The sequence below is a fragment of the Dasypus novemcinctus genome, chromosome 5, assembly GCF_030445035.2.
Source record: "Dasypus novemcinctus isolate mDasNov1 chromosome 5, mDasNov1.1.hap2, whole genome shotgun sequence".
In the NCBI taxonomy this organism is placed as follows: Eukaryota; Metazoa; Chordata; class Mammalia; order Cingulata; family Dasypodidae; genus Dasypus; species Dasypus novemcinctus.
This window is the reverse complement of record NC_080677.1, coordinates 42,309,344-42,329,422: the sequence shown is the minus strand read 5'-3', so window position 1 is coordinate 42,329,422 and position 20,079 is coordinate 42,309,344. Positions and strand designations below refer to the sequence as shown.

The window sequence follows — 20,079 nt, the reverse complement described above, 5'->3', positions numbered from 1 at the left end:
GATTTGGAGTGAAAAGGATACAGTCACTCTTTTTCATTTACTCCATATGAAAATGAGGATATCCACTAGATCGGGGCCTCTTAATAAGGGGTCCATGAACTTGAATTGAAATTCAAAAAATCATTATTCTGTGGGGATATGTGGTGCAGGTGTGCTATATTTATTTATACACAGTATAGTGTGGGCTTAGTTAAGGGGTCTGTGGTTTTCATCTGCCTGGCAAAGGGGCCAGTGGAACAAAAAAGGTTTAGAACTCCTGCACTAGACTGTCCCTGTACAAGGACAATGTCCTGAGCCCAGTATTTAGCATATGTACTATTTGGCATGTAATAGTTTATTAAATATTGGATAAACTAATTACTATTATTTATATAGCTCTTTCTTGTTTTTCAAAGCATGTTCATTTAAAGCCTTGTTTGCCCATTTCCACCACCTTAAATTGTAGTAGTAGTCCCTTAAATTAACTGTGTGTCAGTGCTATTTATCTCCTCAGAGTACTTGTTTTCCAAATCAAGCTTGGAGGGGTAAATAACTAAAATCCACACAGCTAGTAAATCTGTGTTACTCCAAACATGTGTTGTTCTTTTGCTAAGCCATATCATATCTCCATTTGTTTAAACAAAAGAATTGCAGAAGGATTTACTTGTGATCACTGAACAAATAGACCAAGCCCCAAATGGAACTCAAGTAGGAAATAGTAAGGGCTTAAATGTTTAATTGCAAAACTAAAATATATGATAACAGTAAATGTTTAACATGATCCAGATACTTTTGTCATTCAAGAACAGAATAAAGATATTAATTTGTTGGAGTTGAATGTCTTCTAGAAGAACTGGAAAGAGAGTAGAACTTCCAGACTAAAAGAAGGAAAGAAAATGGAGTGATAAAAACCAGCCAAAAGCAGGCAAGAAAAGAAAGAACAGCAAATAGTACAGGTGGAACAAATAGAAAGCACATATAAAATGATTAGATTTAAAACTAAATATGTTCGTAATTGTATTTAAGTGGACTTAATTTGTTTTATGTGTGTATTTGTATCACATGTATTGTGTGCTTATGTGTGTTACATATGTATATTATGACTTCCATTTAGAAGTTTTAAAATGTTTTATAATATTTTGAGAATATCCAGTTTTAAAATTGCATCAGTGCTTGAAATGTCTTTGCACAAAAGGATTTTCTCTTATCTAAAATTTCCTTTCCTGATGATCTAACCAGTATCTTTACACACTATCTTGTTCTAAAAAGCAGCCAGGCAGATGACAGTAAATGATGCCTTTGCAGTTTATATTTTTAAAATGTGTATAATATATTTAAAAGAGAAAATCTGAAGCATAAGGAAAAGGAATAAAATATTCCATTAAAGTTACTGTGATTCAAAAAAAAAAAAAAGTTACTGTGATTCAGCATTAAATTTAACTGTAAGTTTTACCTTAACCAGAACAAAAGGTGTGAATAGTTTCTTCTTACTTCAGGGGTATATGATGTTTCTCTGTTAGTAAAGTATAATAATTTCAATCTTAAAGAGAATATTTTTCAGAGAAAAAATAACTGACAGCCAATACTTATGAGTAGCAATATTGTTATCAAATCACATTACTAATTTTATAACTTTTTTACTGTAGGCTCTGAATGGCTTTGTATTGGTTGTCACTATAGATGCGTTGGTCTTTTATGCTTCTTCCACTATACAAGATTACCTGGGGTTTCAGCAGGTAAATACATTTTTTCTTACATCATGAAAAAAATATTTTTTTAGAATATTAACCTTCTACTTTTATATAGTATACTTTAGGGGCACAGTTGGCAATTTGTGTATATAAAGTATCAATTAAAATATATGCATTAGAAGAAAACTATTTTCAACTAATAAGTTTTCTAATATTATTTTCTGCATTATAATTTCTTTAAATGTTTAGGTGATTCATGGCTATTATGTTTTTTCTTCACTTATTAAAGGTCTCTTATGGGGCAGATAGAGTTTGGGAAGACAGGCAAAAGAATATTTGCCATCAAATAATTATGGATAGTGTAGAAATATGACAACTATAAAATGAATGAGCTGATATGTAAAGATACAAGCAAAATACTATGGCTTATATTTCTAATTCTGAATTTAATGAATCATGGAATGTTCCCTGACAAAAAGGGTATTTAAGCTGAACTGAAGAGAGTGTATTATTCAGATGGGGAACAGAGGAAGGAAAAGATACAAGCACATCAGCAGTAGACTGGAAGTTGAAGGTGGTGTATGTGCCAGGCTTATTTAAGGTTATGTAATTCATGGTGTTGTAAAAGTTTGGCATATCTGAGGGACAAGAACATCCCAATATGCTTTGAGAACTCTTGAATTCTAGCTGTGCTTATATATCAGCAGTTCTCAAAGTATGTTTTAAGAATCACCTGAAGAACTTGATGAACCTTGATAAAATTCCTGGGCCTCTTTTCCAGAGATTCTGATTCAATAGGTCAGAGTGGGGCTCATGAATTTAATTTTTAAGAAAGTCACAGTGAGTCCAAGACTGCTGGGTTTGAATAACAATGTCTGTATAACACTATTATATAGCCTGAAGTTTATATTAAATTCACAAAGGGAACCTCTAAAAGTTTTTGTAAAGGGAATGTACATGTTACAGTCTGTGTTTCAGATTCTAATTCTGCAGTTTTGCAATGGATGGCATAGATATGTTTAACGCTGAAAGATTGAGCTGTTAAGGAAATTTAAGTCTAGATAACTAAACTGGCAGGAATCTGGCTACTGAGCCTAAGTTTTAAAAATATTAATGTCCTTAGGCCTGTTTGAAACTTAATAAATTTTATAACTATATTAATCATGATTTGATATTATGCTTCACATCATTAAGAAAATAAAAGAGATCAGCAATTTCTCAGTATTTTTTTCCTCACATGTACACATAGCCTGGCTATCCTTCAAGAAAAAAAAAATCATGTCTAACATGAATGGTAGTTTGAGGCACCATTTTTAAAATTCCAAGTTGTGACCCATTAGTGGTAATGAATGATATAGTGGATCACCATCAACCATTTTTAGTTGCTCAAAATAAAATAAAATATGGTAATATAGACTACACAAATATTGTCACCCATCATAAAGTTGTTCTTTGAAACTTTTTCCATGTATGGGTGCACTTGTGATGGATGGAAAAGGCATTTCTTACCATGAATTGCAGTTTTAAAAAAAAAGGTTAGCAAAACACTGTTTTAAGGTCTGAGGGCTGAACACTGTCATGAATGTGAAGAGGCAAAATGTAAGAGGAGGGATTCTGACATGATAAAGGCATGGTCCCTTACCCTTATGGATTCTGATTGGAGTAAAAATTTAATAAAAAGAAAATTAGAGGAAGCAGATGTGGCTCAGGTGACTGAGCTCCTGCCTACCACATGGGAAGTTTGAGTTTGGTTGCCGGTGCCTCCTAAAGAAGACAGCTAGCTGGCACATCAGGCAGGCACAGCAAGCTGACACAAAAGGATGATGCAGTGATATGATGCAGCCAAGAGACACAGCAAGGAAACAGAATGAGGGACACAGGAGAGCAGGGAGTGGAGGTGGCTCATGCAATTGGGTGACTTCCTCCCACATGGAAGGTCCTGGGTTCACTTCCTGGTGCCTCCTAGGAGAAGATCAGTGCACAATAAATAGACACAGCAAAAGCAAAAACAAACAAACAAAAAAGAAAACAAAACGGGGTGGAAAGAAATAAATTATAAATAATCTTTTTTAAAAATTACCAGAACAACAACAAAAAGAAAATTAGAGAACAGTGAAAGAAATATGCAATGAATTAATACTATCAAGCTTGGGGAAGTAAAAAAGACCTAGGTATTAATGGAGAGTTTTGTGGAAATGGATAAGATATAAACAATTTAAATACTCCATGTAAGTAATGGAGAGGTGACTTATTTAGATGAATAAGAGCATTTATTTATGTTTGGAAATGATGGCAAATTACATTTGACTTATCAATTATAGTACTATGCTCTCTATAAAGCTTTTTACCTGTGTTGGATAAGTGGGGAGCATTAGTAATCATTCTCTTTATTCTCTTTATTCATCACCACTAACAGGCATCCACTAATCTAGACAGATTGAAATTACATTTGTAATCTTTTTCTTAAAATCAGTACTTTTATTTCCTGTCATATTTTTTCTTTAGTCTGATGTCATACATCAAAGTGTGTACGAACTTATCCATACTGAAGACCGAGTTGAATTTCAGCGTCAGCTGCACTGGGCATTTGACCCTTCACAGTCTTCAGACTCTGGACAGAGAATTGATGGTAAGAATATTTACCAAAAGATAGTGTTGGTGATTTTTAGACATGATTCTGTGACAGGAGGCAGTTGAACCTTGAAGGGCATAAAAATCCATGACAATGGTAAAGAAACAGCAGAAACAGAAGTGGCCTTAGTCAGGGCTCAAGAGTTTGATGAGCTAAGGAACTTTGTAGTACATGCATGCCATTGATGGGTTTCAAGTAAGCGAGTGTTGCTTTAAGCAGTTGTACATTTTACAAAGATAACTCTGGTACCATTGTGAAAGATGGAAGGAATATAGAAGGTTAATACGTGTGCAAATTATTCTTTGTTTACAGGGCATCAAGGGAAAAATCAAACTAGCATATACAAGTATAAAAAGCTTTTCTCAATGTAAGCAGTGTTTTCAGAAGTGTTAAAACAAAAAAGGCGTTAGAAAAGTAGGAAAATTGTTGACAGTGATAGCTCAGTAAAAAAATGTTTAAACTAATTAGGTAAAGGTCTCTTGGCAAAAGTGACATTCAGTAAGTTTTCATTTCCTTTCACTAGCTCCTCTTTTGAAAATAATTTTTTTTATATTCAGAATACAGGATCCTGTTTAGGAATTACCAACAATTACAGCTATTGAGATGCTTAATTTTATAGTGGAATGAAAAATAAATTTGTGTTGCTGTTATTTCCACAGAAGCTAATGGCCTCCCACAACCAACAGTCTGTTATAACCCAGACCAGCTTCCTCCAGAAAACTCTTCTTTCATGGAGAGGTGCTTCATATGCCGGCTAAGGTGTCTGTTGGATAATTCCTCTGGTTTTCTGGTAAGGTATAAACTCTTACAATATTGGCATTTAGCATTAAGTTATGGGGAAAAAAGTTTAAGTGAATTCCTAACTCCAGTTTTCTTTGATTATATTTGAGGTCAGTTTTTTAAATCTACCAGAGAATTCAGTAATTGGAAGTAATTTTATTTCGTAAAGATTTTGAATATCTTTCACCACTCAAAAACCTTATGCTTTAAGATACATAATGAAGACTGAGTGAAATAACATGGAATCTTTTATTTTGCCTGTTTTAAGGACTTTTGAGATATAAGATAGAGAATAATCTTGTGGCTAGCAGGATGTATATTAATTTGGGATATATAATACCCGCTAAACAGAAAAATTACCATGACCTTTACCACGTGTCTGGACTAACTGCCATATAGAAGACTGTATATCCATGATTGCAGAATTATCATCTCTGTTTTCTGTTGCATAATTTTAATACCTGGTGTGATAATTGTAGGGAGCAGCTTGGGCATAATAGAGTGAAGATGATTTGTCCTCTCATTTTTCTGTATACACTAATGACGTCACCCACCAGTTACAGGAGAATACGAGACATGTTTCATATTCATTTTGTGAATTATCAGAAATTTGAAACTAATAATCAAATCTTAAAGATTAGCAAAAAATCATTTTATTTGCTTGCTTTCTGAAGTTAATTTTGCAGACTCAGAGGTAGAATTGTGCTTTTAAGGTAGTTTTCCCAGTACTAGTAATCAATTAGGATGGATTTCTGAGATGGAATTTCTGCATGCAGTTGGATTTTTCCCTCCTTATAATGCTATCAGATTAATATCAGAAACATCCCTTGGCCTTATTACTATTTTAATCAAATAAAATGATAGTAATCATGTATAAATTGTCTTCATTTCCTCTGTCTTCTAAAGTTAGAAAGTTATTTTTACTCTGATATAACCCTGCATTCTTTATATATTTCATAAGATTCATTATGATGTTGTAATAAAGTTGTATTTTTTCTCTATATGAAAGATTAGCAGACATGTATCTCATGTACATTCAAAGTTAATGTTTATTTGTTGACTTTATCATTATTAATTCAAGAAATGTATTTTGAATGCCCAGTGTGCAAGGTACTGTGCTGGATATAATAATAGGGCAGTTGCAAGCTCAAAGAAGGAAACTGGTATTCCTGTTATGACCAAAGTGAAGCAAGAAGCTGTTCTCTTTTCTTATCAATCCATAAGGATTTTCCTCATACTACCTTTTGAGATACTCCATTAAAGTGAACTATAATGGAGAGAGGAGAAAGAAAATAGCAGTTGTGAACCTCAGGGAATTTTTATAGAATTCTCAAAAACCCCAGAGATGGCCATAATTGAACCTTTTAAGAAAGAACTATTTTAAAATGTTAATTGTAATGAAATTTTTTTTTTTTTCTTAAGGCAATGAATTTCCAAGGAAGGTTAAAGTACCTTCATGGACAAAACAAGAAAGGAAAGGATGGATCAGTACTTCCACCTCAGTTGGCTTTGTTTGCAATAGCTACTCCACTTCAACCACCATCCATTCTTGAAATCCGAACTAAAAATTTCATCTTTAGAACTAAACATAAACTAGACTTTACACCTACTGGTTGTGATGCCAAGTAGGTGAAACTTATTTAATTATATATATATGTATATTTTTGTTGCAGTAAGTTTCTCTTAGCAAATAAAACATATAGTATAGATTGTGATATTGGTTATTACTGTATTAGCTATTATTATTTTATATTCTTTCAGTATAGTATATTTTGTATTTTTAAAGTAAAATAATTTTAACCAGGCCACAAATCCTATCACTTTGTAATATTTTACAATACTTTCCAGAATTTTCTTACTATAAAAATAATATACCTTATATCAATAATATTGTTTCTAGATGACATTTATTGTTTGTGTTACATTTTTAATTGTGAAAAATTATTTTATTTTTCGCTTTAGAAGTTTAGTCACTTTTGGAAAATTATGATGTATAGAGCCTAATATTAAGTATTCGTATTATATCAAAACATTTCAGTGGTTTTCTTCTTTCTAAAATGGGAATTCACAGAGGTAATTAGAAAAACCCTGTCCCCAAAATATATGGAGTATAAGCATTATGAATTTTTGTTAAAGATTTTGTATAACCAGTATAATCTATGTTAGATTCATTTTTTAGGTATACTAATTTTCATGGTTTTATACAGAAGAAGAAAATAGGCTAAAACTGTCATTTGCAGCAATAAGCAAAAGAGAGCAGTTATATAGATGTGGCTCATTTTTTTCTACCTACTAAAGGGAAATTCAAGTAAAATATAATGTAGTAAATAGTGTATAGCCAGTGAATTTCTTCTGGTTACTTCACTGATGGTAAATGTTAATTTCATTCTTATTTTACCTTTTTATTTTCAAAACAGAGGAAAAATTATTTTAGGATATACTGAAGCAGAACTGTGCCAGAGAGGATCAGGATATCAATTTGTTCACGCTGCTGATATGCTTTATTGTGCAGAGTACCATGTCCGGGGTAAGTTGTAGTTCCTTATGAACATGTCAGAAAATTCAGCATATACTCTAGTACATGTCTAAAATTATAAGATAATGTGTTTATTCACTCTGAAAATGACCATTTAGGATGATGAAGCTTTAGTTTTGCTCATGAATTTTTAAATGAATCATAACTAATTCATAAATCTACATTACCGTAGATTTAAACTTTAAAATTATATGGTAAAATATTAAGCTGTAGGTACCGTTCCCTGAAAGGGAAAAAATATTTTATCTATTTTTACACAAACACCTTTACTCTTGATAATTTCATATGTGTTACTGGAATTATCTAACTGATACTTAAGTTTCCTTTTAATTTTTTAAATAATAAATTTAGTCTAAAAAAGGAAAAAAATACTTTAGAAGTGTTTCCATGCATTTTAATATATTGTGGTTAAAAGTTCTCAAGCTATTTATCTTTAGTGATAAATTAAATACATCCAGAAATATGTCAGAGGCTTTGTTTCAGAGTTTTCTTTAACATTTCGATTTTAGTCATCAAGACTGGAGAGAGTGGCATGTTAGTGTTCAGACTTCTTACCAAAGAAAATCGATGGGCCTGGATTCAGTCTAATGCACGCTTAGTATTTAAAAACGGAAGACCAGATTATATCATTGCAACTCAGAGACCTCTAACGTAAGTTCAGACTTAAAATGTTTCCATTTTCATATTTTATTTTAATAAGTTTGATTTATAAATCCATCTTAATGAAAACAAAATATATTCTGAGAATTTATTCTAGAAATAAAATTTCAACCTTTAAGATACTATGTATATAAAAAAGAGGGCATAGATAAGAGGCATTGAAAAACTTTATTGAGCAACTAAATATGGAAACCTATGGAAAGGGAAAATCAAAGAAAGTGCTAGGGTTTTATCCTGGGTATATGAAGGAAAAACGAAAAGCTAGTGCCATCTGTACAATAAAAAAATATTTTGTTTAGAATTTATTTTCTAAGCACAAGCAGCAATATGTAAGAGTTTCTTATTTATTCTAGAAATGAATCCTTTGTCAAATATTTATATTGCAAGTATTCTCCTACTCTGAAGAACTGATTTTTATATATGGCTTGAGGATAAGAATCAAGATAGATTTTTTGCCTTATGTGGATATCCAGTTGACCAGTAACATTTATTGAAAAGACCATTTAAAGAAAAGGCCATTTCCTCTCCCTGCCCCGACTGCACTTCATTTTGATCAGGAATTGTGTCTCTGAGCCTGTTTCTGGACTCTGTTATATGCCAATGCTCTAGCTGTCCATTTTTATACCAACATCACATTGTCTTGATTTGACTTTATAAGTCTTGATATGAGTATATGTCCCCTATTTTGTTTGTTTTAACATTTTTTGTTTTCTCTCTGCAAGATTGCCTTGACTATTCATTGCTCTTTGTATTTGCATATACATTTTAGAAATCAGTTGTCAGTTCCCATCAGAAATTTTCTTTGGATTTTGAATGGGATGTAACTGAATCTTTAGATCATTTGGAGAGAATCATCATCTTTATAATTTTGATTCTTCCAAACCATGAACATGGTGTGTGTATATAGATGTGTGTGCTCGTTTAAGTACATGGGTATTGGTGAACATGTTAGGTTACATGGGTGTGTACATGTATATGTATATTTATCTTATGTAGCAACACATGAAATACATCCAGAAATATGTCAGAGGGCCTTTGTTTCAGACATTCTCTTACTATTTAAATTTGAGTTTGATAATTTTTAAAATTTTATTTTAGTAAAACTATGTCCAGGTGCCAAGTGTACCCATGAGCAGTTAAATACCTAACTGCTTGAGTCATCTTTAATTTCTCTCAATAATTGGCTGTATTTTTCTTATCTGAATTTTGTATATCTTTTATTAAATTTATTCCTAGATATCTGATGTTTTTGATGGCATTTTAAGTGGTATGTATTTTTAATTTCTAGGTATTTATTGCTGCTAAATAGAAAGAGTTGATTTTTTATTACTAGTATCTAAATTCTCTTAATTCTAATAATGTGTCTGTGGATTCTTTAAGATTTCCTATAAATTTACCACATTGTTTGAAAATAAGTTTTCTTCCTTTTTAATCTTTAGATATTTTAGTGCTTTCTTCCCTTACTGCACTGGCTAAGACAGTAGTACAATGTAAAAAATAACAGTTTTAGGCTTTATTGTCTTGTTACCAATCTTAGGGGAAAGGCTTTGATATTTTACCATTGAGTATGATGTTTGTAGGTTGAGATTTATAATGCTCCCTTCTTCCTAGTTTACTAAATGTTATTGTCAGGAATAGATGTTTTTTCAAATACTTCCTCTACATCAGGGGTTCTTAACGAGGGGTCCATGAACTTGAATTAAATTCAAAAAACATTATTCTTGTGGGGATGTGTTGGTGAAGGTATATTTATTAAATAATAAACACAATAGTATGGTCTTAGTAAGGGGTCCATGATTTTCGCCTAATTGGCAAAGAGGTCCATGGAACAAAAAAGGTTAAGAACTCCTGCTCTACATTTATTGCAATGATCATATGATTTTAATTTTTTCTGTTAATATGATAAATTATATCAGTTTGTTTTCAAATGTTAAACTAATCTTCCATTCCTGGAAAATAAAACTTGTTTGTGAATTTTATATATTGTTGTATTCATTTAGCTAAGATTTTATAGGATATTTGCATCTATGTTCATGAGAAAGTTCGGCTTGTAGTTAATCTTTCTTGTAATGTCCTCAGGTTTTGGCATCAGTGTGTTGTGTTTAGCTTCACAGAACAATTTTAGGAAGAGTTCGTTCACTCCTCTGTTTCTGAAGGTGTTTATCAGATTGGGATAATTGCTTATGTAAATGTTCAGAAAAACTCCCCAGTGAAGCTATCTTAGCCAGGAGATTTCTTTATAAGGTGTTTTTATTTTTATTATGGATTCAGTTTATTTTATATGTTTAAGACTATTCAGATTCTTTATAACCTTTTATCATTCAGGTGAAAATATCTGACAGTTTTCATTTTAATTTCTTTAATTCATGAATTTTTTAGAAATACAGTGTCACTGTACAAGAAGCATTTATGCTTTCTTTTTTGACTTTCAGCTTAATTCCACTGTAGTCAGAGAGCATTCTCTGTTGATTTCAATCTTAATGAAATTTGGGTGGGTTCTTTTATGACTTAATATAAGGTCAATGTTTATAAAATATTCCATATTCTCTTGTAAAGAATTGTGTGTTCTGTTGTTTGAGTGTGCTGTTCTTTATATATCATTGGTCCAATATGTTAATTGTGTTGTTTGTGTTTTTATACCTTTGATTTTTGCGTCTGGTTGTTTTATCCGTTACTGACAGGGTTGAGATGCTTTCATTTTTCTTATTAATTTTCTTATTAATTAGGCAGGGAAATAAGTTGTCTTTCTTGGACATTTTGTTCATATTTATTTTCCTCTTTTTCTATGAAATTGTTTGCCTCTTTTACTTACTCATTGGAGCTTTTTATCCATTATGGATATGAAACTGTGTGTATGTTATAAATGTTTTCTCCATGTCTTAACTTGATTGATGAATTCTTTAACTGTACAAAAATCTTCACTTTTCATATTGTCAAATATGCCAGTCTTTTCCTTTATAGTTCTGGGTTTTATGTTTTTTAATTTTTATTTTTAGGTTAGATAGGGATGTAAAATGAATGTGGAATTAACTGCACAGTTTTGAGGCATATTCTAAATATTTAAATTTGGTTTGTTATCTTTGCTTGTTGTTTAAAAAACACATTTATAGTATCAGTCAGAATAATTTAGGTCAAAATAAAATGACTCCATGTACTCTGCTGTCAAGCTCAGTTACATTATATTCGTCTGCTTGCTGTTATTTTTTGAAATATGTTATTTTTAAATGAGAGAACTTTCCTAATATATACACACTTTCTTCTATACAATTTTAGAGATGAAGAAGGAACAGAGCATTTACGGAAACGAAATACGAAGTTGCCTTTCTTATTTACTACTGGAGAAGCTGTGTTGTATGATACAGCCAACCCTTTGCCTCCCATGATGGATGCCTTACCCATGAGCAGTAAAAGCAGCCCAAGTGGAAAAGACTCTGCTACTAAATCAACTCTAAATAATGATTCTCTCAATCCCAACTCCCTCCTGGGTGCCATGACACAACAAGATGAGTCTGTTTATCTCTGTCCTCCTTCAAATACTATGCCCTTTGAAAGAAGTTTTTTAAAAGAATCTGTGAATGAGTGCAGAAATTGGCAAGATAATATTGTGCCAATGGGAAATGATAATATCCTGAAACATGATCAAATTGGTCAACCTCAGGAAATCAACTTGATGCTCCCAAGAGGTTATACAGGGCTCTCTCCAGATAATAAAAATAGTGAATTGTACAGCATTATGAAAAACTTAGGAATTGATTTTGAGGATATCAAACACATGCAGCAGAATGAGGAATTTTTCAGAAATGACTTTTCTGGTGAGGATGACTTCAGAGACATGGACTTAACTGATGAAATCCTGACATTTGTCCAAGATTCTTTAACCAAGTCTACTTTTGTATGTTCGGATCCCCAGCAGCAACAATCCTTGGTTCTCAACTCCAGCTGTATGGTGCAGGAACAGTTACAGTTAGAGCAGCAGCAGCAACAGCTTCAGCACCGGCCAAAGCAAGTTGTGGAGCAGCAGCAGCAACTATGTCAGAAAATGAAGCATATGCAAGTTAATAGCATGTTTGCAAATTGGAACTCTACCCTGCCAGTGCCTTTTAGTTGTCCTCAGCAAGACCTACAACAGTATAATGTCTTTTCAGACTTACATGGGACTAGTCAAGAGTTTCCCTACAAATCTGAAATTAATACTATGCCTTATACACAGAATTTTATTCCCTGTAATCAGTCTGTGTTATCACAACATTCCAAGAGTACTCAGTTGGACTTTCCCATAGGGAATTTTGAACCATCCCCATACCCTACTACTCCTAATTTAGAAGATTTTGTCAGTTGTTTACAAGTTCCTCAAAACCAAAATCATGGCATAGATCCACAGCCAGCTATAGTCACTCCTCAGTCATGCTATGCTGGGGCTGTATCGGTCTATCAGTGCCAGCCAGAAACTCGGCATGCTCATGTGGAGCAGGTACAGTACCATCCAGCAATTCCAGGCCTACAGACATTTAAGGTAGGGGATTTTATCGAACTGAATAAAACTCTTTTAAATTGACAGCTGTAAATTATTAGTGGCTAGATTTTACTCTGTTACCTGTAGCCTTTATGTGAGCATTTTATTGTGTTTATGACTACTACTTTTTTACAAGCCAGTACTTTCTCCAGTGTATTATTAATATATATTTACCTAAATCATAAAGAAGAAGGAAATTGAGGACTAAAGTAACACAAATATGTCCTTATGTAAGATGACCTAAGTTAACAATGAAATTAGTTAAAAATATCTTATTGGGAATAGAGAATTGGAGTTATCTTTCTTGATGCTTTAGAAAGTATATGGATTTTGTACACTTTAAAAATGTGAGCTTTTAAAAGTAAATGTGAGTTTTTTAGAGTATATGGCCTTTGCACAGTTTCAAAATGTGAGCTTTTAAAAGTAATTTCCTCGGAGCAGAGATGGCTTAGGCAGTTGAGTGCCTGCTTCCCACATGGGAGGTCCCAGGTTCAGTCCCTGGTGCCTCCTGAAAAAAAAAACAAAAACAAACAACAAGTAAACAAACGAAAAAGCCAACTCAGTGAAGCGGATGTGTCTCAGTGGTTGAGCACTGGCTTCCTGCATTCAAGGTCCCGGGTTCAATCCTAGGCCACAGTACTTCAGGGGAAAAAAAAAAGTAATTTCTTCAAAGCTTTAATTTTCATATATTTATGAAATTGTGTTAAAATCATTCTTAGAATGAGTTTGTCCTAGATTATCCCTGGAATTCAATCATACGCTATTCAGTATTCTCTGGAATACTCTCTGTGTTATCTGCCAGAGCCTCATTTAATACTTCAAAGTCGAATTTTATGGGGATTAGGGGAGGCATTCTTTAAAAAGATAACTCAACTGACTTTCTTACATGGCAGTCAAGCTTGATAGTATTGTTTGAATGTATCAGAATCTTTCTAACAGCAAGCACACTTTACACCTAAAAACAATAGTCATATTTTTTAAAAGAGCTAACATAATGAAAGCAGATGCTTTCCTTAGCCACCTAGAAATATGTTTGCTTTTATGCTTTCCATTGGAAAATAATTATTTAGTTCATTTGAAAGTATATGCAGTTCATTGGAAAGTATATTTAAATTCATTGTTCTCTGTTTACTCTTTATTTTATAGTAGGGCAATTTAAAAATATGACAACTCTTCATTCCTAATTTGGTTTATCTGATTATATATGAGCTTTTTAATACAAAATGATGGTAAAGGTTTTTATTTACTTTCCTGGCATCCTTCAGATACATTAACATTTAAAGTTCAGTTACAGCCTATCTCCTAGCATTGCTGTGATATATGCATGGGTGGGTGACTTAACATGTTTTATTCTTCAGTAAACTGACTTCTAGAGGAGTTAATACATAAATTACTTTTTGAAAGGGAGATTATATCAGCACCATATGAGTTCTTGGTGTAGTTTTTTTCCCCTAGTGCTTTGTTTTGCTTCTTTATGAATAGTAAGATAACATAGTTCTGTAGACCTGGAAATTCCACTAGGGTGGCCATAAGAGCATTAGAAATATTGCTAGTCCCAGTTGGCTGTGCTGTAAGTGTAAGTGACTTTTTATTCTGAAGAGCACGAACTATCTCATTTTTTATTGATCACATTAAAATAAAATTTTGGCTATGTTAAATACAATATTAAAATTTCACCTGTTTCTTTTTAATTTTTTTTAGTAGCCATATTTTAAAAAGTACTGTGCATGTGTGGCTCACATTTCATTCCTCTCAGACAATACTGCTCTAAAAAATATATTTCAAGAGATTTGCTGACACACATTGTGTTACGATTGATGAGTCATGCATTCAAAGGCCAGCATTATGTAGACAAATAAAATTACCTTCCATTTGAAAACTTGACAAAGGTGTCATTCATTGAAAATCTAGATTATGTTATCTTTATTTCATATTTAATATATTTTGGAGGATCTTTGAGGTAATCAGCATTTTATTTAATTGAAGCCTAATGTTACCTAGACTTTAGAAAGGTATATTTTATTTGAAGCAATTAAGGGTATGATATTAATCTATAAAACCCTACAGAACTTTGTACTTAGCTTACTCTGTCATGTATCACTATGTCCCATCATCACTTTTTTTTCAAACCAGCATTTATAGAAACTAGACTTTTTCAATATAAAAAGGCAAGAAAGAACACTTTCTTCTGAAGGTTTGACTTTTAATGGTATTCATTAGCTAAGAGTTTATTGCAAATTAAAGAAATCATATCCATGATGTAATATTTTAGAAACATAAAGAAACCCCAGGGGAAGCAGGTATAGTTCAGTGGTTGAGTGCCTGCTTCACATGTATGAGGTCCAGGGTTCAATCCCAGTACCTCCTAAAAAATAAAAAAAGAAACCCCATGAAAATCAGAAATGGTCTCTTGGAAAAGTCCTAGATCGTTTGCTATCCCTTGTAGTTTACTCATTTTATCAGGCTGTAGTTTTAGATTCAACCTGTTAGGGTGAATTTTGGAAAGTTGGCCATTATACCTTGCCTGGGCCCTATAATAATCTTGAACATAATCAGTTAATACTCAGAACTTGACTGAGATGAGTTCTAGTCAAAGCAAACCTACTTTTGATGGGAAATATTTAAATGATTCATGACTGATACTCTTTGATCCATCAATGCCCATCAGTCCCAATCTTCTAATGTGTGAAATGTCACATCAGAAGTGAAACAGTTTATCACTTATCTGTACCATATACAAGATTTCTTGTCATTATTGGAGAAACCACAAGGTTATAAATGCAGCTAATATATCTGAGATGCTCAGTAAGATTTAAAATTAAGCAGCTGTAAAAGAATTTGAAGTTTAACATACAGGACTAAGATTTTAAAATTAAATTTTAATGTTTATGTAATGGCTCAAGATATCTGAAAGATCTATTCTGATAGATTGCTTTTTTTTTTTTCAGTTCCAGAATGGAGGAGTTTTAAATGAAACATACCCAGTTGAATTAAGTAACTCTCAGACTACCATGCATCTTCAGCCCCTTCATCATACATCAGAAGCCAGACCTTTCCCTGATTTGACACCTCATGGATTCCTATAATTCTAAGCCCAATTTTTTACCTTGGCTTTGGGGTGCTACTTAAATTAGTTTGTGAAGGTTTGCAGAGTGTTAGATGTCAGCACGTTCACTTGGAGGCATTGATGTATGTTGTCCACACTGTTATCTCAAACAAAATTTTAATTTGTTTTTAGAAGAGGAGCTAAAAATAAAATTAATAATGTATACCACCATCGTCGAAATAGAAACTGTGCTGCCACAGAATAGTGAGGTACTGTTTTACATTTCACATTATTATTCTGAGCACCACAAAATTTATTCAGGAGAACTTTAAACACTTCTATAAGGTAAGGAATACAAATTTTCTCTACTTGAATTATTTCTGTCAGAATAAAACTGAAACAATTTAATTTTTGAACTTCTGGATTTTTAATATACCAAAAACAAAGTTACAAAACTAAGTATTACTCAATATTTTTAGCTTCTGCTTTTATCTCAGATGTTAAAACAAGTTGTTTGGTGTTTTTACAAAAAGATAATCTCAATGCTCTTCTCCTTCACTGTTAATCCAAGTGCCTCACATTTTTTTCTACCTATAACACTGTAAGATGTACATTTTATACAAAATATAGTTTTAATTAAATTAATAACTTCTTTCTGTGCACAAATATTATTTGTATTTCTTAAATCCAATTACTTTTATTAATTCAGGCATGTTCTAACTGCACTACTCACCTACTTTCTTCAGGTAAATGGCAAATAATAATTGAAAAGATAATTATTTATTACATAATCTTGTTGCTTCTAGAATGTTGCTTTGTGCCTTATACTGAAAATATTTGAAAGTAAATGTCTTTCCACATTATTTCTTAATAATTATATTAATACTAAGAAAGTAGCAGTTAAATTTCATCAGTATGTTTAGAAGGAGGAGATGTAGCACTGCTTACCTTTATAGGAATCTCCGGAACGATAGTTCGATATTAGAGTCTGAAAAACCTGTTAAATGGAACCATGTTTATTAAATTACAATGAGAGAAGCAACTTTGTTTCTAGCTTTTTAATTAAGCAGAGCACCCATTTCAATGTGTGTAAATTGTTTTAGCAATTATAATTTGAGAGATTATGTTGACTTTCTAAATTTCACTTCTAAGAAAACTTTTTCTCATATTTGAAGAGTGTTAAGATTGAAAATACCAAACTTTTGTGCAAAGTATTGTTATGAGTGAAATGAATGATGCATTGTATAGTTTATAATGAACAAAATTATGTATAAAATATTTTGTTTTTCATTTAAAAATAGTCTATCTTATATGTGCATATAAGTGTTTGAGTTTTACATATTTTATTAATATATTTTTAAGAAATAATTCCAAATACTCTTAAGTTGGTGTTAAGAAAAAGACAACCACCTATTTCCTTTAACTTCAAATGTTGGGTTGTTTCCATAATATGACTTTTATCAATAAGGCAAATAAATCACTTTACCGACTGTAATGTCCTCCAGTGATTTAAAAGAAAAGTGTCACCATCTGCCATTCCTTTATTTAAATACAGCCTCTGAAGGGCCCAAACACATTTTGCATGTATTATTTTAAAAAGCTGATGGAATCCCAAACTGCGATGTAGTGTTATGTTTTTCATTTAATTTCTGTTCTAGAAAAATTAATGTATATACAGTGGTTTCTGACAAAATAGCTATGCCAGAACTATACATATTCAGTCAAAATTTTGAATCTTTAAAGTTTTGGAAAATTAATTTGTCTAAAACATTTCATAATTTGTTTCCAGCACGGAGGTATCACTAAAGATTTAGATCATTGGTCTAGATTAATATTCCGTTTTAACATTTACACCTTTCATTAAAAGTCTTCATATAAACCATTCTTGTTAGTCTCTTTCACATGTTATTGGATAAATTGTTTAGTGAAAAAAATAAGCTCTTTAAATTGTAAATGATGAATATGAATTATACACTTACAAAATTAAAAGTTTTTATAGCAATATTTGTCTATTTTATCTATATAAAACAACTAGAATTTACCTAATAATATAAATCACATTAACACAAATACATTTTTATCTGTATTGCTAAGTACCAAAATACCAAGGGATTTATTTTTAGATGATGCGCACTTCTAAGGATATGCATGTGTTTAATTAGAACTTTTCCTATATCAGATTGTTCTTAAAGAACAATCCCTAAAGATTTATACCATTACTCCAATTTATTTTGAAGCATTCAATTAGTTAACATGCACAAACTAGTATTTTTCAATAGTACTAAATTTTAGATAAATGTTTTCATGGCTTACCACTTTCTTTTAAAATGTTACTACCTTCCAATGCTATGCATACATTTTTGTTTAAAATATTATAATGTCCTTATCAAACAAAACTGTGTACAATAATATGCAGTAAAAAAAAAAGTCACCAGATAAATAATATGTTTTAATGTAAATTCTTTCTGGTCCATAGAAAGCAAATGCCCATTTAGAACATAGTATAATAACTGTACTGAGAGCAGTCTATAATATTTAAGGATATATTAAGTCAATAATTCATCAACTTCTTATATAGTTCTGTCCCTAGATAATTTAACCTTTACCTGCATTTAAAAACACATTTCATAGATTAAAATGTTTCCAAAATGGATTGTTCTTTTAAATCTTGTATTAGTGTTATAAATTTAGTGGCATTAGTATCTCAGAATAAGATCCAAACTCTACTTTAATAGACTAGTATTTTAAGAATATTTGTTGAAAAGAACCCCAGTTAGCTATATTTGTGCTTAGAAGATGTGTCCAAACCTAGGCTCTCTTTAACAAATATAGGTGACTCATAACCATTTGGCTTTAAATTCTTAACTATTCAACAGTCACCAATACTTCTCCAATTACAGTTGATTAAAGAAAAATTTCTGAGGAAAACAGTTTTCATATTAGTAGCAATCATTTTTAATTTAATGTTTGTCCTCTTCAGTTATCAAATATTTTCTGAACAGCTAGATAAAAAAAATAGCAACTTAGCACTTAATTCAGAACATTTTAGAGAGACTAAAACGGAGTCTGTTGTCTTAAGAATTACACATAATACTCAGTATTAGCCATTTGATCTGAAAAAATTTTAAGTAAAAATCTAGATAATCTTTTCTGATCTCTACTTGCAGTCAGTCAGATGGCTTCTGTCAGCATGAATGACTTCAGCTCACCCCCTTTTAACCAAACCTGCCAAACACTAACCCAGGCGTATTAGCTATGAACATGACTGGGTGATCACGCTCCAGTTCTCCCACTTTCTGCAACTGACCTTTCTTCCTGCTTTTACTAATAAATTGAGACCATTAAAAACTTGGAACACATCCTAAGTGTGTCTGTACTTTAACTCAAGAATTCTACTGCTTTGGTGTCTTGTTCTTATCTCCAGTACTTGAGGAGAATTTCCTCACTCTCCAAGACTAGCACTTGAACCAAAATTAACACCCTTCTTCTCCCACTCTTATAGATTCTACATTTCCCTTCTCCAGAGTTTTTTTCTCTTTTTTTCCATAGAAGAGAAAAAAACCATTTGATCCCACGTGAATATTCATTATGGAATTACTTCCATACTTTCTTTTACTGAAACAAATTTTGATTTCTTAAAATCTGATTTTGTTTGCCACCCTTCTGATATATTACTTTATTGAGGTTACCATGACAACTCCCTGCTTATCCCCCCTGCTCTAAGACCCTCCAACCAAATCAATTGCACCTCAATAAACTTTTTTTTCTTCCTTTAGCTTCCATGATAGTAGTTGATTTACAGTCCTTTCATTCCTTGTCTTTCTTTTGTTCTATATTATCTTCTTCCACCTACAACCAGCTTACTTCTGCCCACCTGTGGTTCTATTTTGTCCCTTTATAAGTTCACCCATTCTACAACTACTGCTTTTATGATGAATCCCTCAATACCTTTCATCTCACTTCTAAGAATTGATTAGATGCCCTGCCACTGATTGACATTTGTGGAGAATCCTTTTACTTGAGCAGCAGCATAGCAAAAGCTAAGCACAAAGCAACTAGGCATAAATTCTGGCTTCACTGCATATAAGATATGAATCATCAGGAAGGTTTCTTAATCTCTCTGAACCTGAATTTTCTTTTTGGCAAAATAGGGATAACAGTGATACCTACCACACTTGGGTAATTGGAAAATTCATAAATTAATTAATATAAAACAGTAAACTCTTCAGTGGCCAGAACTGG

General features: G+C 32.0%; 1 protein-coding gene across 1 annotated transcript in view; it reads left to right on the top strand.

Annotated features, from left to right (window-relative positions):
- The window catches only part of AHR (aryl hydrocarbon receptor), a 57,764-nt gene extending 39,925 nt beyond the window's left edge, over nucleotides 1-17,839 (top strand). Inside the window, exons 4-11 of the mRNA XM_004467946.5 lie at nucleotides 1,626-1,715; nucleotides 4,176-4,299; nucleotides 4,962-5,092; nucleotides 6,505-6,707; nucleotides 7,500-7,609; nucleotides 8,128-8,269; nucleotides 11,552-12,791; nucleotides 15,740-17,839. Coding sequence (XP_004468003.3) covers nucleotides 1,626-1,715; nucleotides 4,176-4,299; nucleotides 4,962-5,092; nucleotides 6,505-6,707; nucleotides 7,500-7,609; nucleotides 8,128-8,269; nucleotides 11,552-12,791; nucleotides 15,740-15,877 — 2,178 coding nt within the window. The 3' untranslated portion in view covers nucleotides 15,878-17,839. The remainder of the gene's footprint in view (nucleotides 1-1,625; nucleotides 1,716-4,175; nucleotides 4,300-4,961; nucleotides 5,093-6,504; nucleotides 6,708-7,499; nucleotides 7,610-8,127; nucleotides 8,270-11,551; nucleotides 12,792-15,739) is intronic.
- The last annotated feature ends 2,240 nt before the right edge of the window (nucleotides 17,840-20,079 follow it).